Source organism: Tauraco erythrolophus, chromosome 25 (assembly GCF_009769465.1).
Source record: "Tauraco erythrolophus isolate bTauEry1 chromosome 25, bTauEry1.pri, whole genome shotgun sequence".
NCBI classification, from domain to species: Eukaryota; Metazoa; Chordata; class Aves; order Musophagiformes; family Musophagidae; genus Tauraco; species Tauraco erythrolophus.
In genome coordinates this window covers 6,292,379-6,316,298 of record NC_141489.1, presented here as the reverse complement: position 1 = coordinate 6,316,298, position 23,920 = coordinate 6,292,379, and the positions used below count along the sequence as shown (strand labels likewise).

The 23,920-nt window shown below is 47.9% G+C and overlaps 1 protein-coding gene and 1 pseudogene across 1 annotated transcript; one reads left to right on the top strand and one right to left on the bottom strand.

Moving 5' to 3' along the window:
• Positions 1 to 3,602: 3,602 nt before the first annotated feature.
• LOC147526998 (feather keratin Cos1-1/Cos1-3/Cos2-1 pseudogene) lies at positions 3,603 to 3,908 on the bottom strand (annotated as a pseudogene).
• Positions 3,909 to 17,462: 13,554 nt separating this feature from the next.
• Positions 17,463 to 18,559, top strand: LOC147526997 (uncharacterized). The gene is given in 2 exon segments (XM_086626340.1): positions 17,463 to 17,795; positions 17,798 to 18,559. Coding segments are annotated over 2 exon segments (1,095 nt in total).
• The last annotated feature ends 5,361 nt before the right edge of the window (positions 18,560 to 23,920 follow it).

Below are 23,920 nucleotides of genomic sequence, written 5' to 3'. Positions count from 1 at the left end.
CATCTTTGACATGTACAAGAGGGTGGCGGCAAGTGCTGGACCAGGATTAGCGGAGATTTAGTCAGTGGTCTTGCATCCCAGCAGGGGCTCTCTTAATGCAGAACAGTCAGTCAGCAGTAGAACCATCTATTGAAGATGACCACAAACTCAGTGCCCAAGCAACCAGGGCTTGCAGGAAGCAGATTTTTCTTTTTCATGAAAGTGGTGTCACGGAGCAGTTTGCGTATGGCGACATCACGATGAAAGGACATCACTGAGAGGATCGTGATCTCAGTGATAACCAGGAAGAAGTGGAAAAATGACTGTGCCAGCCAGCACCACAAATCTCTTTCCTAGTGACAAGGAAAGTCTTCACATTTTGATACTATGGAGGAGGTGTACCAGATCTCCACAAAGGAAACCTGATGAGGAATCATAGTATCATAGAATTATAGAATGGTTAGGGTTGGAAGGGACCTTAAAGATCACCTAGTTCCAAGCCCCCTGCCCTGGACAGAGAAATCCTCCACTACAGCGGGTTGCCCAAAGCCTCATCTAACCTGGCCTTGAACACTTCCAGGGATGGGGCATCCTCAACTTCTCTGGGCAACCTGTTCCAGTGCCTCACCACCCTCAATGTAAAAAGTTTCTTCCTTATATCTAATCTAAATCTCCCCTCTTTCAGTTTAAATCCATTGCTCCTTGTCCTATCACTACACGCCCTTGTAAAAAGTCCCTCTCCAGCTTTCCTTTAGGCCCCCTTTAAGTACCTGAAGGCTACTATAAGATCACCGCACAGCCTTCTCTTCTCCAGGCTGAACAGCCCCAACTCTCTCAGCCTGTCTTCATAGCAAAGGTGCTCCAGCCCTTGAATCATCTTTGTGGCCCTCCTCTGGACTCGTTCCAGTAGCTCCATGTCCTTCTTATGCTGGGGACTCCACAGCTGAACACAGTATTCTAGGTGGGGTCTCACGAGAGCTGAGTAGAGGGGCAGAATCACTTCCCTCGACCTGCTGGCCACGCTTCTTTTGATACAGCCCAGGATACGATTTGCTTTCTGGGCTGCCAGTGCACATTGCCAGCTCATGTTGAGCTTCTCATCCACCTGCACTCCCAAGTCCTTTTCCTCAGGGCTGCTCTCAATCCATTCTCCACCCAGCCTGTACTTGTGCTTGGGATTGCCCCGACCCACGTGCAGGACCTTGCACTTGGCCTTGTTGAACTTCATGAGGTTCTCACAGGCCCACCTCTCCAGCCTGTCAAGGTCCCTCTGGATGGCATCCCTTCCCTCCAGCGTGTCCACCACACCACACAACTTGGTGTCATCTGCAAACTTGCTGAGGGTACACTCAGTCCCACTGTCCATGTCTTCAACAAAGATGTTAAATAGCACTGGTCCCAGTACTGACCCCCGAGGAACACCACTCGTCACAGGCCTCCACGTGGACATTGAACCATTGACCACAACTCTTTGAGTGTGACCATCCAGCCAATTCCTTATTTTCTATGTGCCTTAGCAGAGTCGCCAGGAGGATCTGCTCCATGATCTTGCTGGGCACAGAGGTGAGACTGACTGGCCTGTAGTTCCCTAGGTCTTCTTTTTTCCCCTTTTTAAAGATGAGGGCTATGTTTCCCCTTTTCCAGTCGTTGGGAACTTCACCAGATTGCCACGACTTCTGAAATATGATGGATAGTGGCTTAGCAACTTCATCTGCCAGTTCCCTCAGGACCCGCGGATGCACCTCGTCTGGTCCCATGGACTTGTCCACCTTCAGGTTCTTAAGATGGTCTCGGACCTGATCTTCTCCTACAGTGGGTGGTTCTTCATTCTCACAGTCCCTGCCTTGCCTTCTGTGACTTGGGCTGTGCCGCTGGAGCTCTTGCCAGTGAAGACTGAGGCAAAGAAGTCATTGAGAACCTCAGCCTCCTAGGTTCTAGGAAGATGAAATGCATCAAAGCCTGCAGGTCTTGATTACTCCATGCAGTGATAATGAATTCTTAGAATCATAGAATCATAGAATGGTTAGGGCTGGAAGGGACCTTCAAAGATCATCTAGTCCAACCCCCCTGCAAGGAACAGGGATATCTCCAACTAGATCAGGTTGCTCAGGGCCTCTTTCTTCATCAGGTTTAGAAGATACGTGGAGAAAATAATGGCACATGGGGCCATGTGCCCACCTGAGGTGGTCTCAGAAGCCCAGGGGAATGAGATCGTTTACTGGTGTCTTGTTCTTTTTTGCCATGGTCAAAAACATGATCAGAAAGAAACAGCTGCACGGACAAGACTGATGGAACAACGCTGTCGTGGGTCAAATCTGTTATTTCTCTTGATATTGGAGGGGTAAAACAAGCTCCTGTTCCCTGTTCATGACTGACAGAACCCATTTACCTCTGATGAAGGTCTGACCACGCCAGGGCTGAGATGCAGGTAGTAGACCAGAACAGAGAAGACCTGGAAAACATCTGACCAACAATTCTGGTTTGCTGGAACTGACCATTGCCATGAAATGGCTGACTCCCATTGCAGTTCATTGTCCGTGTGTTAATTCCTGGATGCACTGGTTTCTTAATTGCCTCATCCATAATTGCCTACTTCAAATGCAAAACATGCCTCTTGGTGTCCTGGGTTTGGTTGGGATTGAGTTAACCTTTCATAGGAAAACTGGAAGGGGGCACAGTGAGGGCAGCTGACCCAGATTAGTCAGAGGGCAATTCGATACCATATGACATCACGCCCCGAGATTGTATATTAAGGGAGCCAGCAGAGGGAGGGGCTGTTTTGCATCTTTGCAGATCCTGAGTGGGCAGGGCTGCACAGGGCTTCTGGGTTCCAGTTTCCAGGTTCCATGTGGAGAGCATTTGTACTGCTGGTTTTGTACTACTCTCTTTTCATTAATATTATCATTATTACTATTTACTGTTTTTTTTATGCTGTTCTATTTAACCGTCCTTATCCCAACCCATGACATTTGCTCTTTTTCTTAAGATTTTCTCCTCCCATCCCATCGAGGGGGAGGAGCGATCGAGCAGCACCGTGGTCGCTTAGCTCCCGGCTGGGCTAAACCACGACACGTTGCTATAACATAGACTGTAGGTGGAGATTTCAACAAGTGTGTTTGGGAAGAGGGGAGAATGCTGGGTGAGAGCTGCTGTTGTCTCTGCCCAAGGGAGTGAAGCTGTCATGAGATAATCACTAAGCTGAGCTCTCTGTGGAAGCCATTGCCATCAGTGCATTCATGTCAACATGAAATTAATTTACCATGTCATCAAGTGAACAAATCCGCTGCAGAGAGTCCCACCCTCCCCTTCCTCCACCATTTCTCTTAGAGTAGACGGGAAGATTTGCCACAGAAAGAAGGACGACTCAGAAACCCTGGCTTGAATACAGCAAAGTTTAATGAATCTCGAAACAAGAAAGGGACGTGCACAGGAAACACAAGGGGCAGCCACTAAGATACATTGGAGCTCCTGCAGGGTGTCCATTGGTGTGCCCTGCAGAGGGAGAGAGGCCAACTGGTCCTTGCTAAGCTGGTGTTGGGAGAGAGCAACAACAAAGGAAAGAGAGAGATGAGAGTAGAAGGAGGAAAAAATTGGGTTCTTGCCCAAGGACGTGGCCAGCAGTTTTAACAGGGCTGACATCTGTTGCCACAGTAGCGGCTGGCAATGCAGGAGAGGTCAAGCGACCCAGAGTTGATGGGCACTCCATCACAGCTGAGGATGCTGCCAACAGCAGCAGAGGTGGAGGAGCCCACAACAGTGTTCTGCGGGAAGGAGCTGAGGATGGGGCCGGGCAGGGTCACCACCACAGGAGAGGGCTGGATGACAACGGTGGAGTTCTGGCACTGCCTGACACAGGGCTCATTGCAGCTGTTGGCCAAGGGGGTCGGGCCACAGGGCTGGCAGGGACGGCACTGATCGTAGCAGGACATGTCTCTGGGCCAGAGGTGTACCTGGAAGAGAGGGCAGGCGGACACAGAAAATAAGGACACATGAGGAGCAGCACTGCACGCAACCACAGTAGAACCAAGACAGCTCTTGGCCCAGCATACGCTGCCACGCTCAAAGCTCACAAATCACCTCAACTAAGTCCTAGAACTTCTCTTTGAAGGACAGCCTCTCCCCTTCCCTCTCCCATGAGAAGCAGCTCGCAGCCCTGGGCTAGGACAGCCCGTACCAGCTGAGACATACAGCAAGGAAAGACCTGATCTTGTAGGAGGAGGAAGAGAAGAGGCTTCACACTCACCTGATTCCCAAAGAGGAGACGAGAAAAGTGGATGAGAGAGCAGAGAGTTGGGCTGCCTTTTATAGTAGTGCTGCACTGCCTCAGGCCCAGAGACACGCTTTGTGGAAGTCCTAGTTTTCTGACAAGCTTCTGTCAAATGCAAACCATCCCAGCTAATGGTATGAGCTGTCCTCTGGTTTCCTGCACTGCTGCCTTTTCATTTCCTGGCTTATGCCACGTGCTTTCCCACCTGAGGGTTTCTGGAAGTGCCGGGATGAGAGGCTTGAGTATTTGTGGGGCAGAAACACATCAGTGCAGGTAGAAGGCTCAGCTCAAGTGCTGATGATTTCCCGTGCAGGCAGGTGATGTGCACCTGGGTCATTCCTGTGGGCTTGTTTGTGGCAAATTTGTCAGGAAATGGGCAACACTCTTGTGCTTTTTGTCCTGATGCCCAAGGACTCCCATGTGAGAGGAGATGCCACATCATTTTCTCTTGCTCCCCCTTCTCTCTCTGTTGGTTGCTCATTGTTGCACGCAGGTGGGCTTTTCTCCTGGGAGGGCTTGACAGTAAAACAACTCGAACCGTGCTGGAAACAAAGGAAAATGTTGCTGGGGTCATTTGCCTCATCCCTTCTCTGTGCAGGCTCTGCTGGTCCTCAGGCAACACCAGGAGCATGTCTGGGGCCCGATCCTTGTCCAGAGTACTTGAGTCCTGTTCAGCTGGTGTAGTCCCCAGCGTCTTCTCTCCCACATTTGTTGCTGGGGCTTTATGTGAGCATATAGATTTTTGCATGGTTCCATTGTCCTTGTTTTGGTTGGGACAGAGTTAGTTCTTCTTTTTAGCAGCTTGAAGTGGTCTGTGTTGTTGTGTTAGTCTAAGCTTTGTTATGAGAAAAATGTTGAGAACCACTGATGTTTATAGTTGGCACTGAGACCTCAAGGCCTTTTCCTATTGCCCTGATTTGCCAGTGTGCAGGAGCACAACTGGCTGTAGAGGTGGGTGAAAGAGTTCACAACTCCCCTTAGATTTAAATTAGACTTAGGATTGATGGCTGAATTTGCCAATTAAGTATTTCATGTCGTGCAACGTCATGCCTAATACATAGATGAGGACTGACAGGACAGATGGGCTCTGGTCTTCTGGAGGCTCTCATTTTCGGTCTCTCGTTGTGCTCTCTCTCCCTCTTTCTCTCTTTTTGGACCTCTAGCTCATCCAGGAACAAGGTGTCAAGACTCATCTGTTTTGGGATCATTAGCCAGGATAGAACAGATCTTTCTGACTGGTGAGCAATTATACTGTGCATTACTTGCTTTTATGCATTATTATTGTTATAAATATTTGTATATTATTATATGTTTCTTACCTCAAAGCACAGGTGTCCTTCCCTTTTCCCCTTTAATTCTCTTCCTCATCCCCTGGGGGTGTGGAAGAGTGAGTGAGCAGCTCTGTGGGGTTTAATTGCCAGCTTAGTTAAACCACAACCATCCTTTGTGGCCTCCAACACGAGGCTTGAAGCATTGAGATAACAGTTTTGACTGGAGTGTGTTAAAACATACTTGATATAATTGTTTGTTTTGTTTCCTTGGATGTCCCTCATTGAATGTTGTTTCCTGTGCTCTCAGAGTTGCTTTTGGAGTTGTATTATTTAGCACATCATCTACCATGTGCTAAACAAACCATATATACCATATATGCTGTTTTTTCAGTGTTTATTTGCGGTTTACTGTCTCTAGGTGTTGGATTGGGATGAAAGGCATTTTTTCACTATTTAAGAGTATTGCTGTGCTGTGCTGTGTGGTAATGATAAAAATGTGGGTGTTGGGACCAGTTCTGTACCTATATTCTGAGGGGCAGAGGTGGGTGGTGTGCAGGTGGGCTTGCGTGCAGGTGGGCTTCTGCTGAGATGGTTTGACAAGAACACGACTCAAACTGAGCTCAAAACAAAGGAAAATATTGCTGGGGTCATTTGCCTCATCCCTTCCTTGTGCACTCTCTCCCGGTCCTCAGGCACCACGAGGAGCGTGTCTGAGGCCTCATCCTTGTCCGGAGTACTTGAGTCCTGTTCTGCTGGTGTGGTCCCCAGCATCTCCTCAGAAGAGCCCGAGGGTGTTGATGTGGCTTTATGTGAGCATGCAGATTGCCGTTTAATCCCGGCAGCACCGAAGCATCAGGCAGCCCCTCACTCACTGCCCTCCAGTGGCATGAGGGGGAGTGTCGCAGAGCCCTTCTGTGGACGGCCCAGAGTCATGACCATACACCAATATGGTTAGAAAATCATGCTCCGTTTATTACAAACAACACACAGGTTTTATAGCGGAATGTGACGTGACACGACTACATACTACAATTGGCTTGCTTAGCGTAAACACACTCTCGTGGGCTATAGTGATAGGGCAGCGCTAGCAGAACACAGGTAATAAGCTCATCCCTTTAGTCTCCTCATTGCGGTCATCGGAGAGGCATCCAGGAGGCGTGCATCTTGGCAGGCAATCAGTCTACATTTCCTTTTAAGGCCATTGAGATAAATTGAAGGACAAAAGTAATCTAGTTGGTAACCTTGTGCTCTGGGGCCCAAACAGGGATTGTCCATACCCGAGAGAATATTATGGCCAGTCTCGGAAAAGAATTCCTCCACATTTCCCCCTTTTTGTTTTTGGACAATCCATAGCCCTGGCACTGCTTTAAGGAGGACCCGAGAGGCACACTTCAGGACACACCCTGCTAAGAGAATCATAAACAGCATGCAACTAATATCGTTATGCCTTGTATGATTAATCCTTTTATCCAACCTGGTATGTTCCAACTACTGAACCAGTTTGAGAACTGGTCATCTTGTGTCGTGATATGATGCATGTTACTTTGAAGGTTTGCAAGTTGCTTATGAATGCTTTGAGAGTGGTCAGATAGATTCATACAGCACATGCCTTCAAAGTCAGTACAACCATGGCCTTGAGCTAACAGCAAAAAGTCAATAGCAGCGCGATTTTGCAATACAGCATGCTGGATATCATCTACATCAAGCAATAGAGAAGAGAGAATATTAGAGGTAAGATTAAATTGTTTCAATGCCCAACAAGCAAGCTTAGCCAACTGACTATTAGCATTGCTGTCAGAGGCTCCTAGAAGGAAGACAGATAGTGCTGCTATTTCAGCTGGATTCAGCAGCTGCACGTTGTCATTACAAGTGCCGTCAAATTCTTTTAGGCTCCTCTTACCCCGACTTGTTCGGGTTGTTCGTTCAACTAGAAAATCATGAATGCTAGGGGCAAAGAGAGTTAGGCGACCCAAATAGCCAGGACCACCGATAGCTCCTTATGGAATTCTGGTCCAGGCACGATCTTCACAGATCAGAAAAATTCCAGGGGGCAGGAGCGTATCGTGTGTAAATACTTTCCCAATGAGTGCTCCAGTTTTTACATCTCCCCCATCGATGTGCCGGACACATTGAAACGCGGTTTGTCTTGGAAGAAAAAGCTGCGTCCTAATTTAGCCTGATAGGCTTGCTTCAGCGTTTGGAACCAAACCACTCCAGAGCCATTTAGAAGTTGCCTAGGAGGGCGAATGATTTTACATATGGCGTCATGACTCATCAACTGGTTCCATAAACCAGAAACTTTTTTCCATGTTCCTGGTAACAGGCTACCTAAGAGATCAAGTTCTTGCAGTCCTGCGGGGAATGGTCACACCGAGTGATCTAATCAAGGTGGCTTGGACTTCCGATCCTACATCGAAAGGCCAATCCCACCCACTGCAGATCCGTCTCATGCCACTGGGTTATTGGTATGAGAGGGCAGAGGTATTGACGAATCTTTGAAACTCTGTTATGTTAGTGCTATTATTTGGCCAAAGTATTGGCACACCAATAAGGCACGTGCGAAATGGGTCAGAGGCACTTTGCATAGATAAACAGAATTGTGAGACGTTGGTTTTGTTAGCCCAAGTGACCCAACTTATTCAGTGTATTTAACGTCTGTGCCACTTCAACTCCTGGTGCAAATATTGAAGCTGCAATGATTTTAGCTGGTTTCCCAAATTCTGCTCTGGAATCGCACTAGCTATCATAAGCATGCGTGCTTCGCCTATTCCGGGTGTGTCTATGACTTAGGATCATGGTGGTATGAGGTAAATACATTCCTAAAGTCCCTATAGTGCATAGATCTCCCCTTAAATACGAAGGAATACCCTACTAAGCTCTACTATAGCCCTGCAGAAGCAGTTACTAGCATATTGTTTTGGTACAGCCTTGCAGAAGCAGTTACTAGCATATTGTTTTGGTACAGCCTTGCAGAAGCAGTTACTAGCGTATTGTTCCCCTTTCTGGGAGTCTTACCATCTAGACTATGCCTAAGATGCCGCTGAACAGGAGGGTGACAATCAGCAGGGTCATCATGGAGAAGGGAGGCAGGCACAGCACCTTCAGGGCGTCCCCTGTTTATCCACACAGTGTGCTCTGCAGCCTCCTTCCGCTCCGCTCTGAGCCATCCTTCTTACACCATCAGCAGAGTCTATGACAAAGGTACTGACACGGCGTTGCCGCACGCGTGGCCAGTGCGTGCAACAAGGCTGCCCAGTATGTGCTCTGCTGGCTAACAGCGGTTTTTGCGAATCACAACATGTTTTTTAATAACAATCCTCCTAGCTTTCCTTTTTCAAAGTTACGTGCTCACAACTAAGTCCGGTTAGTAATTCTTTGTCATTCATTTGGTACCAGTCAATTCTTTTCTTTCCAGTAGCTACGGGTGGAATCCATACACCTTCCGATCGGAGAAAGCACACAAAGCATATATACAAGCAACTTTCACACACATAATATACCTAACAATGAGAAACATAAGAACAGTTGATAAATTAACATGAAATCTTCTATTACGAGTCTGTCCATTTGAACCATTCTTCTCATTCGGTGTTTCTGTGATCTCTGCTTGCTCTGCTAATTCTTGGATCTCACCCTCTCCATCCGCAGCTTCAAAAGTCCTGGCTGGCTCCACGTTTCTTGTTGGTAACCAGTATGGACCTGTGGGAAAGAGAACACGAGCATACCCTCTTCCCATGCAAGCAGAGACACAGGGCCATCCCATGAGTTGAGTCCAGTTTCTTATAACATGCTGTTGATTTTTCTGCAAAAATGGCACTGGGTTTAAAATTGTGATCCACAGCCGTAGTATGTTGCCTAGAAGCAGACAAATTAAGAAGATTTAAAACATATGTGGCTTTGTCCAAGGATTCTTGCGGGGAAATATACGGAAGACTGCCCCCTTTTTTGTTTATCAAGCATTTGTTTTAACATTAAATGAGTTCGTTCAATAACAGCTTGTCCCGTAGGCAAATGAGGGATACCGGTAGTGTGAGTCACTCCCTGATCCTGTAAAAAGGTACTATACCGGACCATTGTCTGTCCCGATTTTCTTCGGTACTCCCATGGTTTTCTCCAGTGTGAACAGTAGCAACAACAAAGGCAGAAAATATATCAACAGTTATATGTACATGTTTAGATCGAAGAAACGATTGAATATAAGTAATATCAGTTTGTCATAATTCGTTGACACATAAACCTTTTGGATTTACTCCTGCTGGAGTATTTGAAGGCACAATACGCTGACGGTCAGGGCAGACGTGTACAATCTGCTGAGCTTGATCTGCTGTCGGACCTGATGGGAAGTATCATCAACCACCAATTGACAAACTGTAGGACTAATCATCATTCCTTGAGGCAGTACAATCCAATGATATTGTTGCGTGGGTCGTTCATTGTTAAGCACTGGAACTGAAAAGGCAAATCTAGGACAATCGTTAGGGTGTAAATAAATAAAAAAGTAAGAAAGTAAAAAAAACAGTCTTTTAAATCAATCACCATCAAATGCTAACATTCTGGAATCATAGTAGGATTTGATACACCCGGTTGTAATGCAGCCATTGGTGAAATGATTGCATTAATAGCTCTTAAAACTTTTAACGTAAATCTCCATTTTCCTGATTTCTTTGGGTTAACAAATATTGGAGTAATCCATAGGGTAGTGGAGGGAATTATATGTCCTAATTTGAGCTGTTCATCGCCTAATTTTTGAGCCCACATTCTGACACCCTTTATTAAATCTGCAATTGTTTTTGCCCAATTTCTGATAGGATCAAGAGCTCACCTGTGCAAAAAATATTCATTTGATTCATGTCAATATGGGACAATGGATGTGCAAATAGGTTGCGAGGAGTAGGGTGTGCTATTCAAGATAAGTGATTGTCTTAGTTTAAGATCTCTGTGAAATGCAAAAACGTAAAACTGCGAAATGCCTCATGATGCTGCAAACCACCAGAGTGATACACAGAATGCTCTGTCACTACAGAGCAGAGAACTCTGGTGACAGCTCATCACGACGCAAAACAAAATAAAAGGAAACTGCAAAAAGTAGAAAAGGATGGAGAGCATAGATGCTGGGAAGCACTCTTTAGATGGTCACCTTCCGCTTCAGGATTTTTCAGCCATTTAAAACATCCTGTTATAACACTGCCAATAGCTACAGCTGCCCCAATATTGTCACCAACACTGCTGTATACATGGGCTTGGCACGTGCTTAAGAGGATATCTTCAATTACTAACTGGAATAGCAAGACATCTGCAGCAGCTGGATTTTCTGTTTGTCTCTGAACTGCTGCTTGCAGCCGATCAAGGAAATGTTCATAAGGTTCCTGTGCTCCCTGCTGAATGGAAGCAAAGGAAGCCTCCCCTGTCCCAAAATCAGGGACACGTCTTAATGCTCTCATAGCCAATTCAGTCAGTTGTTGGAAAGCCACTTGCTGTAACCCTGCCTGTGCCTGATTTTGACATGTGTGACATTTTATCCATCCCAAAATGTTTAGCTCTCGATTTAAGAAATTTAACACCTATAACACTTTAGCTATTGTTTCATTGGGAGATTTCCCTGTCATTCCCCCTTTTTGTTTTAAAAGCATATTCTCCAAAGTGCCATGTGAGTATCCTATGATCGGTTGCCCAGCAGGATTGTAAGGAATACCAGTAACATGCTCAATACCTTATGATGACAAAAATACATACGTCTGATAAGAAGTGTATGCCAAAGTCCCTGCAAACGTAAACCACGAGGATTAACACCATTCATTGGTGGCATGATCATATTTTAACAGCTAGCACACAATTGTACGATTGAGCGGGCTTGTTGTCGTGTTAAACCAAATTGTCACCTAATAGCGTCAGCATTCTGATGGTAGAAGTCATGCAAGATTTTGCCTGTATTAACAAGTTTGGTATCAGAGCTGCACTCGTGAGAGGCTCAGCTCGCCTGTTCCCTTCTGCTATAGGCCTTGGAAGCGTGGTGTGCGCTCGCAGATGTACCATGGAATATGCATGTTTACGGTTTTGCAACACTGATATTAACTGTTCAAATTGCTGGAACAAAGGAGGATTAGTTATTTCCTGCAACACCGATCGAGATGATCCAAGTTAAGATGTGCTGTGTCCTGGTAAAACCTGGGCCACGGGCAGCGACGATGCGGCCGCTCTCCAGGCTCGGCCTGCGGGGGGGGGGTGGGCAGCGGCGGCGGCGGGGGGCCAGCCCTGCCTCGCCTCAGCCGGGCGGGGGTGCGGGGGGGCGGGGTGGGGACGACGACCCAGCCGCCCTGTGCCGGCCGCCCGCCTTGTTGTTGCTGTTGCTGTTGTTGTTGTCGCGGCTCCGGCCTCTCGCGCTCCGTAACTGCTGCCGACCCCTCCCGCCGAGGACCATCAGCTGCAAAAGAACCGACACGCCAGAGGAGGGCAAAGCAGGGTTAAGTTTTGGGTGGCAGGACGCTCTTCCTTGGCCCGACGACAGCGATGACGAAGCCGTACAGTCACCACCCCCCGAGTTCCCTTGGGCTGGCACTTCCGCTTTGTGCCCAGTTGGCGCTGGAGGGGCTGCAGGCACTTCCTCTGTTGTCCCGGAGGAAGCTGGGGGCCCCGTAGGCTCTTTAGACTCAGTTTTTTGTTCGGACAGAGTTTCTCCCAGCCCCTCGGCTTGTTTCCACACCTCAGTGATAGTAGAACAGGTGGGAGCTCGCATGCCTTTTGTTGGGCGTAAATGTCCGACCCCAAAGAACTGCGCAATACGGGAAGGCGGCGGCGGCGGTTCGTGCGGCTCGCCAGAGGTGTTATCCGGCTGCAGGGCTTTTATGGCTGCAGCAGCAACTTTTCACTCAGCTTTGATCTCCCGTAAGGTGTTAATTACGACATGCCACGTCCGTCCCACTTCTTTTGTTGTTTTTTCCTCTTTTCCTCCCGCTAAGGTGGTCTCCCAGAGATGTTCCCCCACTTCACGCCATTCGTCAACATTAAAGAGTAGCGGACAGGTTTTACAATGTCCATTTGCTTTCGCCCACTTAATGAGGCTTTCTATTTCCTTAAGGTTAACCGTTTCTCCTCTCTTAGAGAGTATACTGGTTAACAACTTGATTGCCGCATCCGTATCCGTTTCCATCGCGGTCTTACCTTGCAGGGGTTCGCTCGGCCGTTGCGAAACTTCCAGGCTCCAGCGATTCTCTTCGTCCCGTGCCCTTCCCTGCTGCACGTCCACAGGCTCCCAATACCGTATTCACGATGCTATGGAGGCTTCCGCATTTAAGCGAGTTTATCCGCATTTAAGCAATTTTTCCGCATTTAAGCAACTTTTTCCGCATTTAAGCGATTTCAGGGTCCCTGCTCATGCGCCACTTGTTGCAGAGCCCTTCTGTGGACGGCCCAGAGTCATGACCATACACCAATATGGTTAGAAAATCATGCTCCGTTTATTACAAACAACACACAGGTTTTATAGCGGAATGTGACGTGACACGACTACATACTACAATTGGCTTGCTTAGCGTAAACACACTCTCGTGGGCTATAGTGATAGGGCAGCGCTAGCAGAACACAGGTAATAAGCTCATCCCTTTAGTCTCCTCATTGCGGTCATCGGAGAGGCATCCAGGAGGCGTGCATCTTGGCAGGCAATCAGTCTACATTTCCTTTTAAGGCCATTGAGATAAATTGAAGGACAAAAGTAATCTAGTTGGTAACCTTGTGCTCTGGGGCCCAAACAGGGATTGTCCATACCCGAGAGAATATTATGGCCAGTCTCGGAAAAGAATTCCTCCACATTGGAGAATTAGAAGAGTAAAAGTGAGAAAAATAATGGGTTGAGATAAAGAGATTTTACTAATTGAAAAACGTTTGCAAGAGGAAATAAAAAATAAAAAAGAATAAAAAATAAAAACAAAATAAAAATAAGCACAAAAAAAAAAAGGAAAATAAACCCAAGAAAAACAAGTGATGGTAAAGAAAACAATTGCTCACCACCACCCAACGGATGCTCAGACAGTCCCCGAGACATGACTGCTCCCACCCTCTTCTCCTACCAAGTTTAATTGCAGAGCATGATGTTACACGGCATGGAATGTGTCTTTGCTCAGTTAGGATCAGCTGTCCCACCTCTGTCCCTCACAACTTCTTGTGCACCCCCAGCCTACTGATTGGTGGGGCAGTCTAAGAAGCAGAAAAGGCCTTGATGCTGTGCAAGCAGAGCTCAGCAACAACTAAAACATCTTTGTATTATCAACACTATTTTCAGCACAAATCCAGAATGTAGCCCCATACAAGCTACTATGAAGAAACTTAACTCTATCCCAGGGAAACCCGGTACGCTCCCTGACTTGCCTTTCCAGCTTGACCCTAGACATATATAAGACAAGAACCTGAGCCATCACATGAGCAGGACAACTTAATCCTCTATAAAAACGTGCAGACCTATGATCTCATTGGGGTTTTGAATAACAGCTGGGATAGCTCTCACGTCTGGAGTGTGCAGTGACTGTGCAAAACAGAAGGCCACACTGCAGCCCTGCACCCTGTAAGAGCAGATTTTTGCCCCCAGAGGGACCTGCCTGGCACAATCCTTTGGGAAACTGCCCTGGAGATGTCAAAGAGGCCCAGAGAGCATGGGAAGCATAGCAGTGAAGATTTGATGACAATAACATTAAGGAAATCATCATAATTCGCTCTATCTGTTTCATTTCCTAAAGGATCTACCAAGGACATGAGATGGCTGTATTTGTGGAGCGTTTCTTCCAAATCTTTAAGTGCAACTAATAACATAATTTTACTTAAGATTATTCAAAGTTACATCTGTTCCTTACTGAAGCCTGGACTGGTACTTTTTTGTTGAAAAATTGGTTGCTCAGAGAGGTTGTGTAGTCTTCATCTATTGAGAGAGTCAAAACTTGTCTGGACATAGCTCTAGACAACATGCTCTAGCTGACCCTGCTTGAGCAAAGACATTGCACTAGGTGATCTCCAGAGGTGCCTTCTGACCTCAGGAATTCTATGATCCTGTGAAATGTTTGCCTCAGGGTACAGCAGCAACAGCAGCCCCTGGCCACCAGCAAATTTGAGGTTTCTTCAGAGTCAGCACAGAGGAATTCTGAACTCAGTTTTCCCCATCACTCTAATGGCCTTCTGACTAGGTCTTCCCCAGGGCCATGCTGCAATCCAGCACAACCCTTGTGAACACCCCTTTCAGAGGCACTTCTCTGGCAATGCTCAACATGTCTTTCCAGAGAAGCTCTCACTTCTTAGCCAAGTTCCCTCAAAGGTGCACTGAGGACAACATGACTTCCCTCCTCTCCTTTCTCATTTTTCTTTTTGGGAAACCCTGTACATGTAGCTGTCCTCTCTGGTATCTGTTGGACCCAGGGGTCTGTCACTGCCTCCTCATAACTGTGTTTTCTCTCCTTTCTCCCCACAGACAGAGGAGGTTCCTCAAAGGAAAGATCTTTGTAAACAACATCTGCTGCAGAAGCCCCATCCAGAGGCAGACACAAACCCTCACTCCAGCATGGTGACAACACCCCAGCACAACCCAATGCTGTAGCAACAGCCCTTCTCTGTCCTCTCACGTATAAACATAGACAACCTCTGGCAGCCTGGGCTACCCTGGCCTCCCCTGGCCTCAACTCTCCACCACCTAGACAAGCACAGTGAAAACCCCTTTTTAATCCCTTCCAATGAATGGTAGGAGTATTCAGCTTGGAGCACTCCTTTGCTCCACTGCTAGGGACCTTTGCTAGCACAGTAAACAGTAGTTGCAGAATTTCAGTTGTCAGCACAGCACCTCCATTCACAGCCCTCCTTTTGCCTCGCTTTAGGATCATGTTGTTGAGCTGAGGTTGTGGCAGGAGGGATGGGAAGCCCAGCTGACCCAGGGGATGGGATGACACAGTGGCCTAAGAAAGGTGGTTAATTTTCAAGGATCACCTTCTCCAAGGTCAGTAGTAATTCATCCCAACAAAGGAAGTCAGGCAGAAATGCCACAAGGTCTGCATGGATAAACAAGAAGCTCTTGGACAAACTCAAGCACAAAGAGAAGCCTTCAGAGGGTGGAAGCAAGGACAGGTACCCTGGGAGGAATACAGACCAATTGTCTGAGCAGTCAGGGATCAGGTTAAGAAAGCTAATGCCCTGGTAGAATTAAAACTGCCTGTGGGCATCAAGGGCAACAAGAAAAACTTCTATAGCTAACATTGTGTGTAAAAGAAGAATTAGGAATACTGTGGACCAGAAGGAAATGGGAGACCTGATTACCCAGGATACGGAGGCTGAGGTACTCAATGCTTTTTTTTGCCTCAGTCTTCACTGGCCAGTGTTCTAGCCACACTGCTCAAGTCACAGAAGGCAAAGGCAGGGACTGGGGAATGAAAAACCACCCATTATCAGAGAAGATCCCATTGGAGACCATCTAAGGAACCTGAAGGTGCACATGTCCATGGGACCTGATGAGATGCACCTGCGAGTCATGAGGGAACTGACAGATGAATTTGCCAAACTCCACATGAGCCGGCCATGTGTATATGTAGCCCAGAAAGCGAACAGTATCCTGGACTGCATCCTAAGCAGTGCGGCCAGCAGGTCGAGATGATTCTGCTCCTCTATTTGGCTTTAGTGAAACCCATCTGCAGTACTGCATTCAGATCTGAAGCCCTCATTGCAAGAAGGACATACAGCTGTTGGAATGGGTCAGAAGAGGCCATGAAGATGATCCAAGGGCTGGAGCACCTCTCTTAGTAAGAGAGGCTGAGACAGTTCAGATTGTTCAGCCCGGATAAGAGAAGGATCTGAGGAGATTTTATAGCAGTCTTCAGTACCAAAGGGGACCTACAAGAAAGCTGGAGAGGGACTTTTCACAAGGACATGTAGTGATAGGACAAGGGCTAATAGCTTTAAACCTAAAGAGGGGAGATTTAAATTAGAGATTGAGATAAGGAAAAAATTTTTTACAATGAGAGAGATGAAGCATTGATGCAAGTTACCCAGAGAAGTTGTGGCTGACCCATCCCTGGAAGTGTTCAAGGCCAGGTTCGATGAGACTTTGAGCAACCTGGTTGGGCTGGGAAAGGGTTAACTTTTTTTTCGCCGGAAGCTGAATGGGACACGGTTCAGGCAGCTGACCCAGCCTGGCCAATGGCTATTCAATACCATGTGGCGGCATGCTCAGAGTATATATTGGGGGAGCAGCCGGGGGAGGGGATTCGCTTTGGTGATCGGGAGCGGGCGATGCGTCACGTTTCGTGTGCGGTCGGTTCGTATTGTTTTTCACGTTTCTACGTTCATAGTTGTTTACGCTGTTCTTTCCTTTTCCTGACATTGTTCTATTAAATTATCCTTATCCCAACCTACTGGTCTCGCTCCTCTCGTTTTGATTTTTCTCCTCCCATCCCGCCAGAGGGAGGAGTTGAGCGAGTGGCAACGTGGTAGCTCAGCTGCCGGCTGAGCAGAAGCATGACAGTCCTTTTATGGCGCCCAACGTGGGGCACGAAGGGTTGGGATAACGACAGAGCCAAATTTGTTATACGTGTTTATTGCGTTAATAGTGATTGATCATAATGTTGTTCTGGTTGCTGTTGTGTTGGTTTTCCGCAATTCCCTACATGCCGTATGTACTGTTTGTGATGATGCTTATGACGGTTGGGAGAGGGCTCAGGGCCCTCCTGGTGCTGTACGGTATAACGAGGGCTTATGGTCCGGTCATGGCGCTGGCCACACGGCTGGGCTGCTCCGTATACGCGGCATTGGCATTGTGCCCGTATCTCGAGTGCCACTTCCCGGAATTTTTTTGGTAATCGCGCCCAACCGGCAGGGGAGGCGGGGAATGATCCCGTCCACCGGCCCTTCAGCCCGCCCTTCTCGTTCGGCTGAGTACAACAGCCTTTGAGGATTTTGAATGTCCCGGGGGTGTGCTAGCCAGCATGGTCCTACTGCTGTTTGTCTGGAACGGGTTTCAGGTCATGTCTGGGGTTAAAGAATTACTCAAAAAACTCAAGAGATGTGCCCCAAGGCAGGACAGTTACAAGTGGCACGGTGTGTGGGAAGACATGGGGAAATTCCTAGAACAGTGGGCACCTCAAGTGTTTTGGGAACTCACCCCTGAACAAGTACAGAGCCCTGACAAACTGATAGAGCAATTGGGAAAAGTGTGCTGTTGCCCTGGCAATTCCAGGGACACACAGCTCGCTGCAGTGTGCTGGGGTCTGGTCCATGCCTACCGAGTGGCCGTGTCTAATACTGTTCAGCACCCTCAAAGGGGGAGGAGGTCCCTGAATCTGGTAACAGTGTGACAGATGCTGCAGCTGAACCGGAGAACCCACCTGTTCCCCTGTCAGTGGCCCCTGTACAGAAAAGAAAGTGCCTAAAGAAAACAGCTCGCTTAGTAAGGGATGAAAATGAACCAGGGCCATCACAAAAACAGGAGGAAGAGGTAGAACCCACATATGAGACGGTGATCATCCGATCACTATTGCAAGACAAGCTGCGATATATGCAAAAGGATTTTAGCTGCCTTCCAAATGAGCACATTGTTACCTGGCTGCTCCGGTGCTGGGATAACGGGGTCAATGGCCTGGAACTATACAGTAGGGAAGCTAGGCAGCTGGGATCCCTGTCTAGGGAAGGGGGCATTGACAAAGTGATTGGAAGGAAAACACAAACCCTCAGCCTCTGGAGGAGACTTTTGTCAAGTGTGAAAGAAAGGTACCCCTTCAAAGATGATATTACATGTCGCCCAGGCAAGTGGATTGCCATGGAAAGTGGCATCCAGTACCTGAGGGAGTTAGCTGTGGTGGAGGTGATTTATGGTGACCTGAATAATGAGCAGTCACCCCTAGATCCAGATGAAATCCCATGCAGTCAGTTCATGTGGCGAACATTCCTACGAAGTGCACCACCATCATATGCCAACTCGTTGGCAATATTAGCTTGGAAAGAAGGTGAAGAACAAACGATGCAGGATGTGGCTGCTCAACTCCGGCAATACAAAGGAAGTGTTTCTTCCTCCGTACAGGCCTGAGTTGCGGGTTTGGAGAAACTGTCGCAGGAGTTCCACCAATTCAAAGATGATATGTCCCACTCTCCACCTGCACGGACCCGTGTCTCAGCTATTAGAAGCAAGCATTTCCTGGTCAAGAGAGAGAATACAGAGTGTACACACCTCAAGGTAACATCTCATTTTTCCTGTGTGACCATGGAGAGGACATGAGGAAGTGGGATGGGAAATCTACCTCGACCCTAAGGGCACAGGTACAGGAACTGAAAGGAAAAACAGTCATAAAAGGGGATTCTTCCAGGAAAAATGTTGCTCCGGTTTCCAGTGGGCAGCACCCCAGACAGTATAGAAGGGCTGACTCCATCTCTGATCCTCTTGAAGGAACCTCTAATTCATTCTTACAGAAGGATCGTGATGAATACAGTGACCAGGACTAGAGGGGCCCTGCCTCCAGCCAGGGGGAGGAGAGGGATAACAGGATTTATTGGACTGTATGGATTTGATGGCCTGACACATCAGACCCACAGGAATATAAGGCTTTAGCGGACACCGGTGCACAATGCACCGTAATGCCTTCAAACCGTAAAGGGGCAGAACCCATTTGTATTTCGGGAGTTACAGGGGGATCCCAACAGCTGACTGTGGTGGAAGCTGAAATGAACCTAACAGGAAATGACTGGCAAACATACCGCGTTGTGACTGGTCCAGAGGCCCTGTGCATCCTGGGCATAGACTACCTCAGGAGGGGGTACTTCAGGGACCCAAAAGGGTATTGGTGGGCTTTCGGTGTAGCTGCTGTGGAGACGGAGGTAATTGAACAGTTGTCTGCCTTGCCTGGTCTCTTGGAGGACCCTTCTGTTGTGGGATTGCTGAGAGTTAAAGAACAGGTGCCAATTGCTACCACAACAATGCACCATCAGCAATACCGCACCAACCGAGACTCCTGGTTCCCATCCATGAGTTGATCCGCCAACTGGAGAGCCAAGGAGTGATGAGTAAAACTCATTCCCCCTTCAACAGTCCCATATGGCCAGTGCAGAAGCCCAACGGGGAGTGGAGATTAACAATAGACTATCGTGGCCTGAATGAAGTTACACTGCCGCTGAGTGACGCTGTGCCAGATATGCTAGAACTCCAATACGAACTGGAGTCAAAGGCAGCCAAGTGGTACGCCACAGTTGACATTGCTAATGCGTTTTTCTCAATCCCTTTGGCACCAGAATGCAGGCCACAGTTCACTTTCACCTGGAGGGGTGTCCAGTACACCTGGAATCGACTGCCCCAGGGGTGGAAACACAGCCCCACCATTTGCCATGGGCTGATTCAAAATCCACTGGAACAGGATGAGACTCCGGAACATCTGCAGTACATCGATGACATTATCATATGGGGTAACACAGCCAAAGAAGTTTTGGAGAAAGGGAAGAAAATAGTTCGGATCCTTCTGAAGGCTGGTTTCTCCATAAACCGAAGTAAAGTCAAGGGACCTGCACAGGAGATCCAGTTCTTAGAAATAAAATGGCAGGATGAGCATCGCCACATTCCAGTGGAAGTGATCAACAAAATAGCAGCTATGTCTCCACCAACTACTAAGAAAGAAACGCAAGCCTTCCTAGGTGTCGTGGGGTTTTGAAGAATGCACATTCCAAGTTACAGCCTAATTGTGAGCCCTCTTTACCAGGTGACTCAGAAGAAGAACAATTTTAAATGGGGACCTGAGCAACAACAAGCCTTTGAACAAATTAAACAGGAGATTGTCCATGCGGTAGCCCTTGGACCAGTCCAGGAAGGACAAGATGTTGCCCTGGTTTTAGCTGGGACAGAGTTATCTCTTCTTTTTTATCAGCTAGAAGAGCTCTGTGTTTTGGTTTTACTCAGAGGCTTGCTCTGAGAAGAATGTTGATAGCAAGCTGATGTTTGTGGTTGGACGTGAGACTCCAAGGACTTTTCAGTGTGCCAGAGTGCAGAAGCACGGCTGGATAAGGGGGGAGCATAGTCGGGACAAGGAGGCCATGATTCCCCTTGTGATTTGTGGTGGAACTTCAGACTGAGGGCCAAACTGGCCAATTAGTATTCCATATCATGCAGCGTCATGCCCAGTATAAAGGTGAGGGTCAGCCAGAAAGAAGGGCTTTTGCGCTTTGGCTCTTTCGCTGCTTTTTGCTCTTTTGCGCTTTCTGTGCTTTTGCTTTATTGCCTTTTTTTTTCCCCTCTCTCTTCCAGTACTCCCACTCTCGGCGTACTATCTCTCTCTCCCCCCTCTATTTCGAGCCTCGCATTCGTCCAGGATTGCAGCTTTGGGACGAGATGGGCTTCTCATACGAGGGGGTGGTGAGCATCTACACTATGTATTAAATCATCTGCATTAAATTGTTCTTATCTCAACCCATGGGTTTCCCATTTCTCCTTTAATTCTCTCCCTTATCCCTGGGGCTGGGGGAGGGTGAGTGAGCGACTGTGTGGGGTTTGGTTGCCAGAGCAGCCTAACCCAAGACAGATGTAAAAAATGTTCTCTACACTGCAGCTGGGGAGAATGGCCCTGCTTGGAGCCTTTGGCAGAAAGCACCAGGGGAGACTTGAGGTCAACCACTTGGGTTTTGGAGTCGAGGATACAAAGGATCCGAAGCCCGCTACACTCCAACTGAAGAAGAGATACTAGCAAAATATGAAGAGTACGAGCTGCTTCGGAGGTGGTTGGTACTGAAGCAAAGCTCCTCCTGGCACCCTGACTGCCAGTGCTGGGTTGGATGTTCAAAGGAAGGATTCTCTCCACACATCATGCAACCGATGCTACATGGAGTAAGTGGGTTGCACTCATCACACAAAGGGCCTGAATAGGAAACCCCAGTCGCCCAGGAATCTTGGAAGTCATCACAAACTGGCCAGAAGGTAAAGATTTCGAAATGTTACCACGGGAGAAAGTATGACGTGCTGAGGTGGCCCCACCATATAATAAACTCTCAGAGAGTGAAAAGCAGTGTGCTCTGTTCACAGATGGGTCGTGCCGCATTGTAGGGAAACATCGAAAGTGGAAAGCAGCTGTGTAGAGCCCTATGCGACGAGTTGCAGAGCTGCTGAAGGAGAAGGTGCATCGAGTCAGTTTGCAGAGGTAAAAGCCATCCAGCTGGCCTTAGATATTGCCGAGCGAGAAAAGTGGCCAATGCTGTACCTCTATACTGGCTCATGGATGGTGGCAAATGCTTTGTGGGGGTGGATACAGCAGTGGGAGCAGAGCAACTGGCAACGCAGAGGCAAACCCATCTGGGCTGCCTCGTTGTGGCAAGATATTGCTGCACAGATAGAAAATCTAGTTGTGAAGGTACGGCATGTGGATGCTCACGTATCCAAGAGTTAAGCAACTGAAGAACACCAAACAACCAACAGGTGGATCAGGCTGCTAGGATTAAAGTTGCTCAGGTGGATCTGGACTAGCAGCATAAAGGTGAAAAATTTCTAGCTCATTGGGCCCGTGATGCCTCAGGCCATCAAGGAAGGGATGCCACATACAAATGGGCTCGTGATCGAGGGGTGGATTTAACCATGGACACTATTGCACAGGTTATCCATGAGTGTGAGACATGCGCTGTGATCAAGCAGGCCAAGCGGTTAAAGCCTTTTTGGTACGGAGGCCAACGGTCAAAGTATAAGTGTGGAGAGGCTTGGCAGATTGATTACATCACACTCCCACAAACTCGCCAAGGGAAGCGCCATGTGCTCACAATGGTGGAAGCAACAACTGGGTGGCAGGAGACCTACACTGTGCCCCATGCCACTGCCCGGAACGCTATCCTGGGCCTCGAGAAACAAGTTCTGTGGTGACGTGGCACCCCAGAAAGAATCGAGTCGGACAACGGGACTCAATTCCATAATAATCTTATAGACACTTGGGCCAAGGAACACAGCATCGAGTGGGTATACCACATCCCCTATCATGCACCAGCCTCTGGGAAAATTGAGCGATACAATGGGCTGCTAAAAACAACACTAAAAGCAATGGGTGGTGGAACTTTCAAACACTGGGATACCCATTTAGCAAAGGCCACTTGGCTAGTTAACACTAGAGGTTCTGCCAGTCAACCCGGTCCTGCCCAATCAAAACTCCCATATGTTGTAGATGGGGACAAGGTCCCTGTAGTGCGTGTAAAGAACATGTTGGGGAAGGCGGTCTGGGTTAGTCCCGCCTCGGGCAAAGGCAAATCCATTCGTGGGATTGCTTTTGCCCAAGGACCAGGGTGCACTTGCTGGGTGATGCAGAAGGATGGGGAAGTCCGATGTGTACCCCACGGGGATTTGATTCTGGGAGAAAATAGCCAATGAATTAAATTGCATTACGTTAATGTCACACGCCGGTCATAGACCAGAGTGTGGTTCCTTTTTTGTTGTTCATATTCCCAGGAACAGAATTAAGACTCGGATTCAAGCGCCAAACTTTATTGGAAAGAGAGAAAAGAAAGATACAGAGAAGGGAAGAGCTGGAGGAGAGCTGCCACCACAGAATCGCGGCGTCCCAACAGTCTGACTCCTCAAGCGGGTGGATTCAAAGTCCCCAGTCCTGCTTGGCTCCACCCACTACCCGGTGGTGGTGCGCATGCCCAGTGCTCTCCCTCGGGGCACCTCCAAGGGTATTCGATGGTCTCCAGGCCCCTCTGTTTTCAGACCCTGGGGTCTTGGCGCATGCTGGATTTCCTGGGTTCCACTCTCAGGTCTGTGGGAGGGCAGGAGATCTTTGGCACAGCCGGTGGTCTTCCTTCCTGACGATGTTCGGACGACCATCCGCAACTGGTGTTTCTTCAAAAACGGTTCTCCGTGGAGGCACAAGTGATAGAGGTAGAGAAAGAAAGAAGAAAGGAGATGGCGCGTAACAACTATTTTCAACGTGGAAACAGAGACTTAACAATTTTAACACCTGATTAACACTGAAACAATGAACAATGATAGCTAACAACAGTTTAACAACTTTAACATCGAATTAACAATGACTAGTAACAACATTTGATGGCTCAGACGCCTCGGGAGCAGGCTGTGGGGGTGGTCTACATGGACAGCGACAACAACAAAAACGCTTCCGGGGAAACAACCACATAATCACAAACACTACAATTAGAAGTAAGGTCAGGCAATAAATTGGGAAGAACATCGGCATAAATTTCATCATTTTTCTCACGATTTTTGAAGATACGACACAACACAACTCTGCCCTCACGATCCATGCAGCCTGCTGCCCTGGTCTGTTGGATTCTGGGATAGCATGCGCAGCAGAAAATTCATTTCCATGCCCCCTGTCCAGAGCTCATGAGTGGTTTGGAGTTAGTACGAGTGTTTGGCAATTGACATCCAGCGACTTTTCCTGAGATTGACATCTCCAATTCACAGTCATGGATCGTG